Here is a 17,477-nt window from a genome sequence, read left to right as displayed (position 1 = left end):
GTAATTAAATATTTAAGGCTGCAATTAGGGGGAAAAAAAATTCAGGGCACAGTTTTACTATATTGCTCTCCCTAATACAGGGAGGCCAACTCCGGTCCTCAAGAGCCACAAATCAATCTGCTTTTCAGGATATACATAATGAACATGGCAATATGTAGATTTAGAACCAATAGAGGCAGTGCATGCAAACCTCTCATATGCATATTCATTGGAAATCAGATCTTGTGTAGTTCTTGAGAACTAGAATTGGACATCCTTGCACCAATATATTGCTAGAGTGTGCTAAAGCAGTGTTTCAATACATTCTTAAATAACCCCTTGCTAATTGAGTTTTCAGACTAACTATAATATGCATGTATAATTTGTACACAACTAAGGCAGTACATGCAAGTCTTATATTCATTTGTAATCAAACTGAAAAACTAGCTAGGGCTGTGGTATTCAATTACAATCAAAGGGCTGCAGGCAGATTGTGCTTTCTGGATTTCCCAAATAAATATGCAGTAGGTAGATGTGCATGCAATTATATGCATGCCAAGTCTACCTCAACACATTCTTTAGGGATATCCTGAAAATGGGACCCCATTTGTGGCCCTCTAAAACTGAAGTGACTACCACTGCACTAGAGGGTATGAGAAGACAGACAGATATAACAGTCTAGCAATTTCTCTAAAATTAATCTGACAAAGCAGAGCATTTTTAGAAATATAGATCAGGCTTCTCAACCCAATCCTCAGAGCACACCTAGCCAGTCAGGTTTTCAGGATATCCACAATAAATATGCATAAGAGATTTGCATACAATGGAAACAATACATGCAAACCTATCTCATGCATATTCTTTGTGGATATTCTGAAAACCTGACTGGCTAGGTGTGCCCAAGGACTGGGTTGAGAAGCACTGATATAGATGGACTAGATTCCAACATACTTACATTTATGTCTGTATGGTAAATGAGAACACATAATGCTGGCAAAATCTGGAAAAAAAAATTGGTACATTTTATTATTTTGAAAACAATTTAATAACCTAAGAAGTTCATCAAGCCCCACATCCTGTCTCTGACAGTGGACAGTCCATGTCAAAAGTACCCAGCAGAACCTATGAAGCAGACCTATTTCCTGTTACTCACTCCCTGGGATTGCAATAGCTCACTTTAGTCTATATGGCTAATGTTTCATGGACCTTTCCTTCAGAACTTGTCCAAACCTCTTTTAAACTCCGCTATGCTAGTTGCCTAACCATGGCCTCTGGCAACAGATTCCACAGTTTGATTGTGCATACAGTGAAAAAGTACTTTCTACAATTTATTTTATTTAACGATTTTTATATACCGCGGCACGTGCAGCACATCACCTCGGTTTACAGTAAACAGTAATTCAGCAACAAGCTTTACAATAAAAATATTAAACTGAACAGTATATGAAACAAGATTAACCATCAACTTAACTATGACCATAAAAGTTATCCTTGACATAAATGAAATCAGTATTACATACACATTTGTTGGGGAATTAACTTAGATGTACATCTATTGAAGATACATTAGTTAAGTTATTCTACGGAATAAGTGCTAGAAAAGGAAGGTGTGGGTGCGGCCGGAAGAGTCCCTGTCTGTCATGGGTAAGCTTTTTTGAACAGCCAGGTTTTTAAGTTTTGCTTAAACTTTCTGTGGCAGGGTTCCTGGCGCAGGTCGGTAGGCATACTGTTCCATATTGTGGTTCCTGCTATTATGAATGAGCGTTCCTTTGTGGATACATGTTTGGTAAGTTTAGGAGAAGGTATCCACAGTTTGGCCTTGTGAAATGTTCTTGTAGGTCTGTTTGCCTTATTGAAATACAGGTATTCAGGAAACCAATGCATGTTTTGGTTATGAATGGCCTTGTGCATTAGAGTAGAGTAATGGATTTGTATATAATCCTGGAAGCAACGGGAAGCCAGTGTAGCGACTGAAGAGTAGGGGTGATGTGATCGTGGCGGTGTGTGTTGGTGAGTATGCGTGCAGCGGAGTTTTGTAGCATTTGTAATGGTTGTATTGTGTTTTTTGGTAATCCTAACAGTAAGGCGTTGCAGTAGTCAATTTGACAGGACTGTAGCTTGTACTGTGCGGAAAACAAATGGGTGTAATAGAGGTTTGATACGTTTTAGGGTATGGAGTTTGAAGAATCCATTTTTTACAGTAGCAGTGATGAATTTTTTAAAATTAAAGTGGTCGTCTATGATGATACCAAGGCTGCGGACTTGTGTTGTGGGAGGACAATTGGGATTGGTGCGTCGTTTTTCTTGTGGGGTTGATTGGAGGTGAAATGATGAGTAGCTCAATTTGTTATAAGTCTGCTGGTTGGTTGTTTCATGGAATGTCCGCTTGTTTTAGTATTTGAAAAGGTAAATAAGGTAAGCAACTCTGATAAATGTTTAACAGGTGTTCTCCAAAGACAGCAGGATGTTACTCCTCACATGGGTGACATCAGAACTTTGAGTTGGCATACTGAACATGCCCAGCATGCCCCATACCACGTGTGGTCCCTCTTCAGTTTCATAACAGAAGAAGAAAAATAAAAATAGGAGAAACCCATCGCTGCGGGGTGGCAGGTGGGTTTCGTGAGGATTAACATCCTGCTGTCCTTGGAGAAAGCAAAATTGCTTACCTTGTAATAGGTGTAAAACCAGGACAGCAGGATATAGTCCTCACATATGGGTGACATCAATGGAGCCCCGACACGAAAAACTTGTCAAAGTTTCTAGAAAACTTTTGACTGGCACACTGAGCATGCCCAGCATGCCATGATATTCTCAGCCACAGGTGTCTCCCTTCAGTCTCGTTTTTAGCAATGAGTGCGAGCGAAAAAATAAAATAAAACGTATCTGACCCAACTCCGCGGGGTGGTGGGTGGGTTTTGTGAGGACTACATCCTGCTGTCCTGGGATAACACCTATTACAAGGTAAGCAATTTTGTTTATCCCAGGACAAGCAGGATGATAGTCCTCACATATGGGTGATTAGCAAGCTAAAGTTGAGTCATCTTTGTTGTTGACCAACAGCGCACAACTTGTGCAACAGGCACAACTGGTGCGATGTTGGAAAAAATGAGGCAGCCTGAAATCACAGCAGGTTGGATGTGGAAGGAGTTGGGTATTAAACTGGGAAAAAGTTCTTTAAGGCAGATTGGCCATAGGCGGAAACTTCCTTGTCCAAACAGTAATGTGCTGCAAAGGTGTGAAGAGAACTCCAAGTTGCAGCTTTACAGATATCAGCAACAGGCACTGAACGATAGTGTGCTACTGGTGTACTACTGATGTTGACATAGCCCTTACTGAGTGCGCTTTTACTCGCCCCTGGAGAGGAATGCCTGGTTTTTCATAGCAGAATTCGATACAGTCTGCTAGCCAGTTGGAGAGAGTTTGTTTTCCCACTGCAACTCCTGGTTTATTTTTGTCAAAAGAAACGAAGAGTTGGGTGGATTTTCTATGGACTGCAGTGCGGTTTAGGTATAAAGCTAGCGCACGTTTACAATCTAAGGTGTGCAAAACTCTCGCCCTGGTGAGAGTGTGGCCTTGAAAAGAAAGCAGGCAAGACTATGGATTGATTGAGGTGAAAATCCGTTACCACTTTTGGTAGGAATTTGGGGTGAATGTGAAGGACTACTCGGTCATGCAGGAACCTCGTGTAGGGTGAGTATGTGACAAGCGCTTGTAACTCACTGACCCTCCTAGCAGAAGTAATGGCTACGAGGAAAATTCTTTCAATATAAGAAATGTTTCATCACAGGAGTGCAGAGGCTCAAACGGGGATCGCATGAGCCTCGCTAGCACTAAATTTAGGTCCCATTCAGTAACCGGTGGTCGGATGGGAGGCTTAAGGTGGAGTAAGCCCCTGATAAACCGACTCACTAGGGGAGGCACAGGTCTCCTGCAGGAAGTAGAAATCTTTGCTGAAGAGTTTGGAAGGAGAGGAGAGCTCCCGTCCTCCCGTCAAACAAATCAAATATGTAATTAAGTCCCAGAGTTTTCCACCATTGAAAAGTACCCCCCTCATTCCCTGGAGAGAAGAGTTCATGACCAGTGATAGTAAGGAAGGGGGTTAGCGGGCTGGGTAATCCCCCTATTTTGCATAGTAGGAGCCAGGCTTTCCTGCACGTACCTATTAGAATTTGCTTTTTTAGATGATACTGGGAGGATACTTGTAATAACGGGTTTAGGGACCAGGCTCCGTACCATTCCAACAAATGGGCCTGCGGAGTCAGGGTAGACAGCCCGAAAAGCCAGTCCTGAATATGTCTAATGCTACAAGCTAGGTTATATAGTTCCAAGTTTGGGCATCCTAGTCCCCCTTGATCTCTCAGGCGCATAAGCACTGACATTGGTATTCTAGCTCTCTTTCCCCTCCATAGGAAGGAGCGTAAGGCCTGCTGGAGATAATATTGGTCTTTTTTTAATACCCAAATGGGGGCTAATTGAAGGGTGTATAGCCATTTAGGCAGTAAGATCATTTTAAAGAGGTGTATTCGTCCTATTAGTGACAAAGGCAATGGTGTCCACCTTTTTAAGGTAGTTAAAGTTGACGCGAGCAAGGGGTGTATATTCGCTTTGTAGAAATTGCTCAACCTTTGCGGTATACGTAAACCTAGATATTTTAAAGTGTCTGTCGCCCATCTAAGAGGAAAAGCGTTTGGCCAAGTGTCCCGTAATGTTCCCGTGACGTCAAGGACTTCAGATTTTTCATAATTTATTTTAAGGCCATTAAAGAGACTATATTGAGTCAAGAGATCGAGAACCTTTGGAAGAGAAAGCAGGGGCTGTGTGAGATAAACTAACAGATCGTCTGCAAAAGCAGCTATTTTAAAAATATGTTTAGGCCCCCTAAATCCCTTCACCCCTCTAGTTCCAGCAATCTTCCGCAAAAGAGGATCAAGAGCCAAAATGTACAATAAAGGGGACAAGGGACATCCCTGCCGTACCCCCCTCTGTATGGCTATTTCTGCAGATCTACAACTATTTGCTAAAATGCGTGAAGTCGGGTCAGTATAGAGTAATGATATGTAATTCAGGAATTCTCCCTGGATGCCAAACCTCTGTAATACTGTGAAGAGGTATGGCCATGTAATGCGATCAAAGGCTTTCTCGGAATCAAACCAGATAACCAACGCCGGAATTTGTTGAGTTTGGCAAATTGTCATAGCCGTAAGCAGTTTTGTAATAGTCGTATTCGGTTTCAGACCCTTGACAAAGCCCGCTTGGTGGGGTGAAATCAAGAAGGGGAGAAAAACTTTTAGTCGCTCCGCTAATGTTCTAGCCAGAATTTTGAAATCACAATTTAGCAAGGTGATAGGCCGGTATGAAGATGGGCACGTTTGGTCTTTTCCAGACTTTGGGATAACTATTATATGAGCTTCATTAAAGGAAGTGGGGAAACGATCCTGCGTGAGGCCCATTTTAAAATAATTTGTCAAAGGCTCGCTAATATAAGGCGATAATATTTTATAGAAATCATATGAAAAACCGTCTGGCCCGGGGGATTTGCCTGGTTGGACGGCTGAAATTATCTGTGTGATTTCAAATGTCTGGAGCGGCCTGTTCAAAAATTCACATTGGGACGCTGACTGGGTTGGCAAGGCTATATCTTGGAAAAAATCCTCCTCCACCTCTCTACTTCCCGAAGCCTCCGAGCTATAGAGATCACTGTAATAGTGTTGGAAAGTGGCGCATATTTCAGTTTCTTTTGACGTCAGCCTTCCTGACGGCGTTTGCAAGCTGGCAATGAAGGATCGTGGCCTCTGTGTTTTTGTTAAATTTGCTAGTAAACGGCTGGGTTTATTTCCAAATTTGAAGAAAGATTGTTGCCCTTTCCAGAGGTAGGATTTGGCTCTAGCATCCAAAAGGGTATTCAAACGTCCTAAGATGCTATAGAACTCGTCCCTGTTATTGCTAGTGTTGTGGTAGTGTTGTTTTGCATGATTTAATTTGGCCTCTAGTTCTAAAATTGACTGATTCGTTTGTTGCGGGAATGAACATAAGATATAATTTCTCCCCTAAGCACGACTTTTGCAGTCTCCCAGAAAAGGAGAGGAGTGTTAATGTGTTGTTGGTTATCCTGTGCATAGTTCTTCCATTTCTCCTTTAAAAAGGCTTTGAAAGGGGCCTCATCCCTAAGGAAAGATGGAAATCTCCACAGACGTGTCTGGTGGACAGACTCTGGGGCTTGCAATTGAATAGAGATTGGCGTGTGATCGGATATTACGAGGGCCTCTATTTGCGCCTGGGAACACTGTGAAGAATTCTAGTTGGGAGATGAGAATGTAGTCTAAATGTGACATCGTGTTATGAGATCTCGAGATATGAGTATAGTCCCTTTCGCTAGGGTGAAGTGTTCTCCAGACATCGATTAGGGATAATTGTTGGCATAGATAAGCCACACCCTGTGTCCTTTTGCCTATTGGGTGTTTGTGTGGGAGATTTCTGTCCAGAGAGACATCGTGAACGCAGTTAAAATCTCCTGACACATACAGTGTGCCCTGGCTATTGATATGCAGTAAATTACAAAATTCTACAAAGAATGTGTGATTGTATGTATTCGGTGCATAGATATTACATATAGTAACTGGTCTAGTGTTCCAAACTCCTAGTAGGATTATATATCGACCTCCTGGGTCTATTAAAGTTTTGGTAACCTGTAAATTAACGTTTTTGTGGATCAATATAGCTACCCCCCTTTTCTACGTGCCGCTGCAGCAAAAAGGCAAGTCCCCACCCAGTCCCTCTGGAGCTTTTGACATTCAGTGGCGGTGAGGTGAGTCTCTTGGATGCATGCTACATCTGCATGCAGCCGTTTAAGATGGGCCAACACCTTTTTCCGTTTCACTGGGGTACCTAGTCCATTTACACTCCAAGATATTAGGTTAGGCATAGAGAATCAATCATAAAACAAGTTTTGCCGGTTTTTTTTTCCAAGTCTCTTGTATCAGAGGGGGCACCCAGCCTTGCCTCCTCTCCGTTTCTATCTCCTCAACCGGTAGACCCCATCCAGGCTTTATAAACACAACATAATCTTGCATACACCACGATCTTTTCCATCCAAGAATCTGGGTTCGCCTTAATGTATATGACAAAATTAACAATCCAGTGTCCCCTTCCCCTCCCTCCTATTCCCCCCTCCCCTTTCCCCTCCTCGTCCCATTCCCTAAACCAGAAGTAACTTAAATCTCCGTCTACAATAAACGATGGAGGTTTAGAGATCCTGATAATGTGTCCGGGTGATTCCACTCCACAGATATATGACACCTTGCTGCTAATATGAACTTGAACTATACACATTACATAACATTCCTTCCTTTGGTTAGCTATAGAGGGAGTCCAGGGTTCCATATAAATAATGTATGATCCTCCTCTCTGTCAACTGTATGTCCTTGCTTGTACATAAAGAAAAAAGGTCCTTGTTTTCGTTTCCAAACATCCCTTTCGGGGTCGAGGAGGGTCATAGCGATATTGATATATATATTATCAGGTTTTTTTTCCCCTTCCCTTTCTCTCTTTTTTTCCCTCTCTTCTTCCTTCCCGGCTTGCTAAAGAGAGATACCATCACAATACTAGAGGACTCCCTTGCTAGCTATTGTTGTACTGTTTCTCTTCCCCAAAGGTCTGGTTTACTTTTTTTTTTTACCCCTCTGCTTATTATAGTTATCTTTTTTTTCCTTCCTTTCTTTTTTTTCCCCTTCTGTCATTAGTTACAGAGGAGAACCGCAGGTCTGATTTACTGCTAAGGGTACCCGGGCTAACACTTTGAGTAGGCCACGCTCGTAACTCCCAATTCCTTGGGCGAAGCTGAAATAGACCCACCTGATTCAGTCAATGTCCTTTTCCTGAGTTTTGGTCTCGGGCTTCCCGACCGGGCTGCAGGCAGTCGCGTCGGTCCATCGTTTCAAGGATTCGGCAGGGTGTTGACTCAGCCTCCGACCCCCAATGGCTCGTCAGGCTATATTCCTATAGTCGATCTCGGAACTGACCTGCGTGTATGGGCTCTCCCCACTGTCGGCCATCTTTCTTTTCTGTTGAAATAAATTAGGGTCGGCCACGTCGAAGCTTGGCAGTAATGGTGGTTTTAAGCTGCGTATGTTACCAAGCAGTACTCTTAGTCCACTACTCTTCGCTCTGCTGTTTCCCCCTTGTTTGTGTGTTTTTTCCTTTCGCCAGGTATTCCCGCCATGAACTTCCGATGAGTATATTGTCAAAAAAAAAAACACAAAACCATACATATACATATATATATATATATATATATATATATATATATATATATATATATATATATCAGCAAAAGGAGAGGATGAAAAAATTAAAAAAATAAGAGGGGAGCGATATTTATAAATGATTAGTCAAAGACAATGTCCAGACCTCCCTCGAGGTGTTGAGAGACTATTTCCTTGCGATAGCGAATTGGCTTGCGTGTTAAGTTTCAGAGGTCCATCAGCTCTACAAAAGACCAAAGCCTTTAATCGCTTTGGGGGTTTACTGTATTCAGTTTTGTTTTTTTTCTCTCTTTTTTTTCCTTCATTTCCCCTTGCTAGTTCGGGTCTCTGTTTAGTTGGTCTAGAAATACCTGTGCTGACGTCGGGGCTCAAAAGTGTGGATTTGGTCTCCATGCCATACTCTTAGGCGTGCCGGGAAGAGGAGTGAGAATTTTATCCCTTGTTTATAGAGTGAGGTACACACATAGCTGAAAATCCCCATCGCGCCTCTGATACCATTGCTGAGAAGTCCTGAAACAGGCGTATAGGCTGGTTTTGGAACATTAATTCACCTTTAGTGCGAGAGGCGCGCCATATCTCCGATTTATGCGCAGAGTTGAGAATTTTCGCAATAACCAGTCTCGGGCGTGTGTTTGCCTCTCTCCTTACTCCCAGGCGACAGGCTCGTTCGACAACAAGTTTGCCTTGTAAGTGCGGAAGTCCAAGCGATTCCGGGAGCCAAGCTTCCAGGACGCCACAGATTTTTCATCTATGCTTTCTGGAAAACCCAGAAATCGCAGGTTATCCCTGCGGGCTCTGTTCTCCAAGTCATCGATCTTGTTTTGAAGTATCTTCAGTTGTTTTTCAGTATCTGCCATTTTTCGTTCAGTCTGCAGCGCGTCATCTTCCACACTAGAAATCCGATTCTCCACGTGTTTGAAGCGTGGAAGCAGTTCATTTAGTGTTTCTTTAACTTCCCCAATTTGTTGGGTGATTTGATCCAGTTTGTCTTCAAGGGCCTCTCGAATCGCTTCCTTGATGTCTATTACGGTAAGCCCTGATGATGCTGGGGGGGGGGGGCCTCTCCTTCTCCCACAGCCGCCATCTTTGTTGTAGCCTTCAGTTTTTCCTTCTCTCTTCTTCCAGCTTTAGAGGCCATCGGTGGAGTTAATTTGTTCATATAAGTGATGATGGACATAAGCTCTACTGCTTTGCAATATTTAAATCGCTGTGGGGAAGTTATCGGGAGTGGAGTGGGCCCCGCAGCTGGTGAGGGACGCGCCCTCCCAGCTCACCACATCACGTGATCTCCCACCCGGTGGAGTATTTGAATGCAACTTATTTCATTTTTGCCTTGGACAAGGCTGATTCTACCACTATTGATTGGTGTGGTAGTTGGGCAGATTCGTAAATTGTTGAATTACGCATCTTATATTTGATATCAATTTTTCTAGAAGTAGCCGGTGATGAGAAAGGAGTCTTCAAAATTTGTAAGAGTAAGTTTTCTAATACCGAATGAGGTGGGAGAGCGGTGGGCTCGGGAGGAGATTTGAAGATCTTTAAGATACCGAGCATTTCAGCTCTTGGGTCAGTTATTCTTCCCGTTTCCACTTGAAGAAGAATGCCTACTTTCTCAACAAATTTCGAATAAGTCAAGTCCTCCGGAGGAGAATATGGTTCAGGTAAACCTTCCTGAGGGTCAGATGGCATACCTGTTGAGGAAGTTTCAGAATAAACTGATTCCGGAGAACCTGGGCTGATGGGTTGAGTTGGAGTATCGTCTTTTGCTGGTTTTAGAGGTTCTATCCCTGTAGGCGGTTCAGGAGAATCTTCTAGAGAATGCTGTGGTGGTAATTCCTTTGTTTTTTCCAATTCTTGGAAAAAAGAGGAGAGAATATCTGAGATTTTCATCATAGTTGATGCAGCCAAAGTACCTTGTGGAGGAATGTGAATCTTTTGCTTTGAGATTCTTGTTGGAACTGCCGCAAGCAAAATATCTTTTGTCCCTTAGGTTGACTTTGAGGAGGTATAACCGGTGAAGGTCGAATACGTTTTGTTAATGGTATTTGTAATGAAGGAAAACATCTCTTCTCTCTGGAAAGTTGATGAGACACTCACCAAGGAGCTACCACTAGGAGAAGATCCTGATGTTGAGAGGCCTTGAATATCAATTTCAGAAGTTGAGGACATTTTTGAAGAACTTCTTGATCTTGAAGAAGCTATGTGATGTAACTTCTGTTGATGCTTGTCTGATACACTTGGTGATTGTAAACGCATTGTTTTGGCACCAATGTGTTGTTGGAGCATCCCTAATCAATATATGCTCCGTAGGTGAGTCGTGGGATAGGCTTCGCGCCGTATCTGCTCCATGCGCCGAAGCTGTTCCCTGTGAAGGTGCTCCGTGCCTCGAATGATGCGTCGAGGATGCTTCATGACTGCAATGCGTCGTAGACGCGCCATATCCGTGCTTCGTTCTTGAGGCGTCGTGATGCGATTTTGACGCAGACTGTGCAGTTTTCGAAAAAGTACTCTCATGTACTTTGCACCGTGGCTCACTCGCTGGATCCCTGGCTTTTGGACGAGGCTCTGAGGGTGTGTGAGACCCTGGCCTTAATCGTTTTTCGGGTTGTTCAAGTCCTGCTGGTCCCAGCAAGGACGCCCTCTTCGGGTGTATCTTACCCGATTTCACCAGTCCCAGCAAGGAATGGATGGAGGATGAGGGGGCCGGAGATCCGATGCAGAGCCTTTCCATCTTCGCGGCCCGGTGCCGCTAGGCCCTCTGTGACATCCTGCCACAGTCCCGGCATGATTTTTGATCGTGATCGGGGCCTAGGCAAATGTAGCAATAATTATGTTCATCCGTGATGGACATAATTTTGCCACATTGACAATATTTAAATCCAGATGGCTTTGAAGCCATCTGAGATGTGAATTCTTGAGAAAAAATGCGAAAAAATAGTCGAAAAATATCCAGTCAGAGAAAAAATGTACTAAGAGAAAAAACCCCGCGTGCGAACGGCTCGAGGAAAAAAAGAAACTGACAAGGTGAGAGAACCGCGTGGGAAGACGACCGCGCAGACGCACAGAGTTCAAAACTCTGTGATCAACTAAGAGAAACTCCGCCTACCCGGGATCATGGCGCTTCCCATATAGCATGGCTAATTCAGTCCTGCTATCGACGGAAAAACTCCTATCACTATAGTCTTCCCCAACACAAGGGATTTCTACCCATAAAGATTCAATTGTGCATTTAGTCTCGTGCAGGATGTTCATCCTGTTGGACTCTATGCCATCCCGGACATAAAGCACCACACCGCCTCCCGGGTGCTCCTCTGTCATTGCGATATAATTTGTACCCGGTATAGCACTGTCCCATTGGTTGTCCTCCTTCCACCATGTCTATGAGATGCCAATGAAGTCTGTCATCATTCACTGCTTTACATTCTAATTCTCCCATCTTACTTCTTAGACTTCTGGCATTAGCATACAAACATTTCAAAGTTTGTTTTTTGTTTGTATTTTCATTCTGCTTTATAATTGATAGGGATAAGTTAGAATTTTTTTTAGCTCAGGTGAGTTTTTAGTTACAGGCACTTGGACTACTTTTCTTATTATTGGAACCTCACTGTTGGGATGCCCTAATTCTAATAAATCATTAGTATCCTTTGAAGATACCTCTCTCTGAACCATGCACTGTTGAGTGACTGTCTGCTTTCCCCTTTGTTCTAGTTTAAAAGCTGCTCTCTCTCCTTTTTAAAGGTTAGCGCCAGCAGTCTGGTTCCATCCTGGTTAAGGTGGAGCCCATCCCTTGGCTTCCAGAACCTCCCTCCCACATTTTCCTACGTCGTTGGTGCCCACATATACCATGACAGCCTTCTCCTCCCCAGCACTGTCTAAAATCCTATCTAGGTGTCGCGCGAGGTCCGCCACCTTCGCACCAGGGAGGCATGTTACCAGGCAATCCTCACGCTCACCAGCCACCCAGCGGTCTACATTCCTAATAATCGAATCACCAACTATGACGGACGACCTAACCCTTCCCTCCTGGGCAGTAGGCCTTGGGGAGATATCCTCTGTACAAAAGGATAGTGCATCCTTGCTACAGGATCCTTTCCTGCTACACCAGGTTGATGCTCTCCAATCATGAGACCTTCTTCCTCCAGACTGGCAGCCCTGGTGCTGCCTTGAAGTTGGGACTTGGCTACTATGTCCCTGAAGATCTCATCTATATACCTCTGTCTGCCTCAGCTCCTCCAGGTCTGCTACTCTAGCCTCCAGAGATCGGACTCGTTCTCTGAGAGCCAGGAGCTCTTTGCATCGCATGCACATGTACAACTTCTCACCGGTGGGTAAAAAAAATCATACATGTGACACTCGATGCAAAAGACTGGGAAGCCCCCCTCTTTTTGCTGGACAGCTGCCTTCATCTCAATTTTGATCAGTTCCTAGTTAAGTTTTAAGTTATGGGAGTAGGAATGTGTCTAACATCCTTTAAATGTATTAGTGAATTTGCTATATGTCTGGTAGTGGCCTACAGGGGTTTGATCAAACTCTCAAAGTTTTTGTTGGGTTTTTTTTTTTGTGAAAGTGGCACCTGCCTATAAATTAAAGGATGAGCTAGGGGTGGGAGGGTTTGGAAATATAACAGTCTAACTTCAGTTAGTCAGCCAGAGTGACTCACTGCTCTCTTGATTAACAAATGTTGGTACCTATTCAAACCAAATCACACTACCTCAATACCTTTCAAAGGTGAGTAACTGAACTGAACTTTTCAACCTTTTAACTTAGGTATACACTGCTCCTAGCTTATTTCTAGCTTCTGGCTACTTTTTTTTTTTTGGGGGGGGGTTGTGGTTTTTTTTTGGTCTCCTCTCAGTGCTCACACAGAGGAGAGGAGAGATAATTTTGTGACTGAAAAGTTATATTTTCCATGAGAAAAAAGTGAGGGGAAACTCAGAGCTCCTATCACGCGAGGCTTACAGCAACACGGAAAAAAAGAAATTGAAGGGAGACACCTGTGGCTGAGAATATCATGGCATGCTGGGCATGCTGTGGGCTCAGTGTGCCTATCAAAAAAGTTTTCTAGAAACTTTGACAGAAGTTTTCCGTGTCAGGGCTCCATCGATGTCACCCATATGTGAAGACTATCATCCTGCTTGTCCTGGGATAAGTGACATAATTCAACTTTTGGCGCTGTTTACATTTTTTAAACCTTCTTGTATGCCACCAAATGGTTTTCTATAATGCCTCCCAATGTGAAACTCAAAACGTTATTTCTATGCAGGTATGATATGTTGATGTGATGGACTCTTAGTTTAAAATCTGTTTTACTGCGGTAATCATTTCCCTGGCATGCTCTCCAGATTTTGCTTTCATAGATGAATACCAGTTCCCCAAATCATGGTAAAATTGTTGCATTAATCATTTGCAATTACAAGCTCTACGTAGTTCGGTTGGGCTTAACATTTTTTGTAATATATGCAGCTACACAAGCAAAAATATAAGTAAAGGATTAAAAGGGTAAAAAGATTTGCCATTTCTTATATGTGATTGATTCCAGAAATTTTAGATTTTTTGATTGTTGTTTAGGACGCTAGCTGGTTCTTGATATTGAATCCCGATGAGCAGTCCATTCTTAATTTAAATGTTAACTTTGCAGACCCAGAAATTTTGCATCTTACGTAAGTGATCTATTGATTAATGTATTCTCTGGCAATTTATTTTGGATTCTTTATTTGCCTCCAGGCCTATGTAAGAAAACAGGAATAAATTGAACAGATCCTAAAACAGATACAGCGAGTCACTTCAAACATAAAAATGAGTGGCAGTTGGTCCAGTACCCAGGTCTCTTTGTGCACATGTTCAGACGTTTTCTGTAAAGTTTTACAAATGTTCTTCCAATACCACCCCCACCCTCTCCCAGAACAAGAGACCTATGCACATGCCTCCACTGAGACTGCTTGGCCCCACGGGAAAATTATGACCAAATGTTTATTATATTAAAGCTAACAGATCCTGCTCAGCCAAATGGCCAAGAAAATCGAATTCTCATGCCACTCAACCACCTCCACTTTTTTCTGGTCCCTTCTGTACAAACAGAAATGTCTCCCTTCACTTTAAGATTTCACCTGTAAAAATCTTTCAACATACAACACTATGTTCTTATGTCTACTTTTAACATTTTTGGTAAAAACTAAATTCTCAATAGTCTTATGAGCAGCTTCAGACAACTTTACCACTGGGAATGAAACAAGACATGAAGCAAGGAGTCATAGCTGTCAATGCTAAGAACAAAAATAAAGAGTAAATTTGTGAAGTACTACTTAACCAACTGCATGAAAAAACAAACTAAATAAAAATATAGTTGAACATAATGGTAAGATGTGAGATTAGTCATATCCTCTCTTTAGCTAGTTCACCAAGACTAGATTTCCAAACATAAGAAAATTATTCCTTACCTGCTAATTTTTGTTCCTGTAGTACCACGGATCAGTCCAGACCGTGAGTTATGTCCCCCGTCCAGCAGATGGCGTCAGAGCAAAAACTGAAAGGGCACCCTCTGGCGCCCTCTGTATCCTTTCAGTATAAAGTATATCAATGTAGAGAGAAAAATCCCCACTTGGATGGATCAGAGTCAGGATCAACAATTGTCAAATTGTATGGAACACAAATGCAATGAATGTGTAAGAACAACAACTTGCAGAAAGAACCATTAATTCTTTACAATATACACTGAATAGGCAGAACTGAATATTCGAGCAGGAAGACCTTCAACCCCGAGAATAAGTAGGGAGGGCATCTGGAATGATCCGTGGTACTACAGGAACGAAAATTAGCAGGTAAGCAATAATTTTCTTTTCCCTGTACGTACCCGGATCAGTCCCAAAGCTTCCCTACGTAGGGCGGGCCCCCGAGAAACCTGCTCGAATGACCTGCGCCCTGAAGGAGCCAAAAACCGGTGCCTGGAGATTCAGCCAGTAGTGACGTGTGAAAGTATGCAGAGACTTCCAAGTCGCTGCGCGACAGATCTCTTGTGGAGAAACCACTCGACTCTCTGCCCAGGAGGCCGCTTGGGCCCGAAGTGAATGAGCTTGGATACTTTCCGGCAGAGAACGACCCACTCCAATGTACGCCGACGAGATGGAATCCTTCAGCCAATGTGCAATGGTTGTCTTAGATGCTTTACAGCCTGTTGGGTCCGCCCCACGACACAAACAGATAATCTGAAAGACTGAAATCATTCATGACCTCCAGGTAGCGAAGAAGAACACGCGCTTGACATCCAACCGACAGTTCTCTGGGCTTGGTGGTCCGCAAAGGAGGGCAGCTCCAGACTGATTTAAATGGAAGTCAGACACCACCTTTGGTAAAAAAAAGAAGGCACAGTGGTCAAGGAAACCCCCGAGTCGGTGAAACGAAGATATGGCTCCCAGCAGGACAAAGCCTGGATCTCCGAGATCCTCCGAGCCGAACAAATAGAGACCAGAAAAACAGTCTTGAGAGTGAGATCCGTGACAGAAGCCTTTTTCAGAGGTTCAAAGGGGAAACCCCCGAGAATTCGAAGCACCAGTTTTAAATTCCAGGAAGGAGACACTGCATGGACTGGAGGCTAGACATGCTTCATACCCTTCAGGAAACGCACTATGTTGGGATGGGAGGAAAAAGATGCCCCATCCAGGCGAGGTACCAGGGCCCTGAGCGCGGACACCTGGACCTGCAGAGAATTGTAGGCTAGTCCTTTCTCCAAGCTGCGCTGCAAGAATGTAAGTACCTGTTGCACTGTTGCTAGACGCAGGAAAATACGAAGTGAGGTACACCATGCCTCGAATGCTTTCCAGACCCAGACATATGAGACATACGTGGAGGTCTTCCAAGCCTGAAGCAAGGTGGAAACAACATCTTCAGGAAAACCTTTCTTCCTCAGCCTGTGCCTTTCAAAAGCCAGGCCGCAAGACAGAAGCGATCTGCCCGGTCGAAAGATACGGGACTCTGAAACAGGAGGTTCGGAAGATGTCAGAGACGAAGAAGCCCGTCCACTGCCAGATTGACCAGGTCTGCAAACCATGGACGTCGAGGCCACTCTGGGGCTATCAAGATCACCGGCCCTGGATGACACTCTATCCTCCGAAGCACATTGCCCACTACTTCATGTATCTCGCTTTTGTTTTTTACCACAGTTATTCACTTGTTATTACTTATTTGATGTAATTTAACCTTGGTTCGATGTAAACCGATGTGATATGTTTTCTCATGAACGTCAGTATAGAAAATTATTAAATAAAATAAATTCTTCCAAGTGGCCATTAGGTCCAGGTGTGGGAGACCCCACTTGGCAACAACGAGATTCACTGCGTCCGTGGAGAGTTCCCACTCTCCCGGATCGATGCATTGACTGCTCAAGAAATCCGCTTGGACATTGTCCACCCCGGCTATGTGGGAGGCCACCAGACGAGCGAGGTGGAGCTCCGCCCATTCCATCAACCTGTCCGCCTCCAGCGAGACCTGTCTGCTTCTCTTTCCTCCCTGACGGTTTATGTACGCCACCGTGGTTGCGTTGTCTGAAAGAACCCGCACAGCTCTGCCCTAGATCAAGGGGAGGAAGCGCTTCAGACAAGGCGGACCGCCCTGGTCTCCAGGCAATTGATCGGCCACGCCGCCTGCGACAGTCCATTTCCCATGTCGATTGCCTGCCGCACACAGCTCCTCATCCGGAGAGACTGGCATCCAAGGTAATGACTGTCCACTGCGGGATCTCCAGATCCATCCCGCGCAACAGGTGGTCTGGATGGAGCCACCAGGAGAGGCTGTTCAAGGCAACCTCCGTGAGCGGCAGAGGTGCCTGAAAATCCTGGGACCCCGGCTTCCAACGGGAGAGCAATGTCCTCTGCAACGACCGCATATGTGCAAATGCCCACGGTACCACATCGACAATTGATGCCATAGAGCCGAGAACTTGAAGATAGTCCCAAGTTGTCGGGAGCAGGAGGCCCCAAAATCGTACCTGTAGAAGGGACTGCACTCGTTCCTAGCGAATAAACAACTTGCCCACTTTAGTGTCGAAACACGCCCACAGGAAGTCGAGTGCCTGAGAGGGGATCAGATTGCTCTTGGCAAAGTTGACTACCCATCCAAGGGAGTGGAGAAGGTGCAGGACTCTGCCCACCAACTGGTGGCACTGGGCTTCGGACTTCGCTCTTATGAGCCAATCGTCCAGGTATGGGTGAACAAGGATCCCCTATCTCCGCAGTGCCGCTG

The 17,477-nt window shown here is 44.2% G+C and overlaps 1 protein-coding gene across 3 annotated transcripts in view; it reads right to left on the bottom strand.

The window, feature by feature from the left end:
- KPNA3 (karyopherin subunit alpha 3) overlaps positions 1 to 17,477 on the bottom strand; it is a 276,618-nt gene that overhangs the window by 135,719 nt on the left and 123,422 nt on the right. For all 3 annotated transcript variants that reach the window (XM_029602832.1, XM_029602829.1, XM_029602833.1), the window contains one exon: positions 935 to 979. In XM_029602832.1, the coding sequence (XP_029458692.1) occupies positions 935 to 979 (45 nt within the window). The remainder of the gene's footprint in view (positions 1 to 934; positions 980 to 17,477) is intronic.

Source organism: Rhinatrema bivittatum, chromosome 5 (genome assembly GCF_901001135.1).
Source record: "Rhinatrema bivittatum chromosome 5, aRhiBiv1.1, whole genome shotgun sequence".
Taxonomy (NCBI): Eukaryota; Metazoa; Chordata; class Amphibia; order Gymnophiona; family Rhinatrematidae; genus Rhinatrema; species Rhinatrema bivittatum.
The sequence above is the reverse complement of the archived record's forward strand: the minus strand, read 5'-3'. Positions and strand labels throughout refer to the sequence as shown.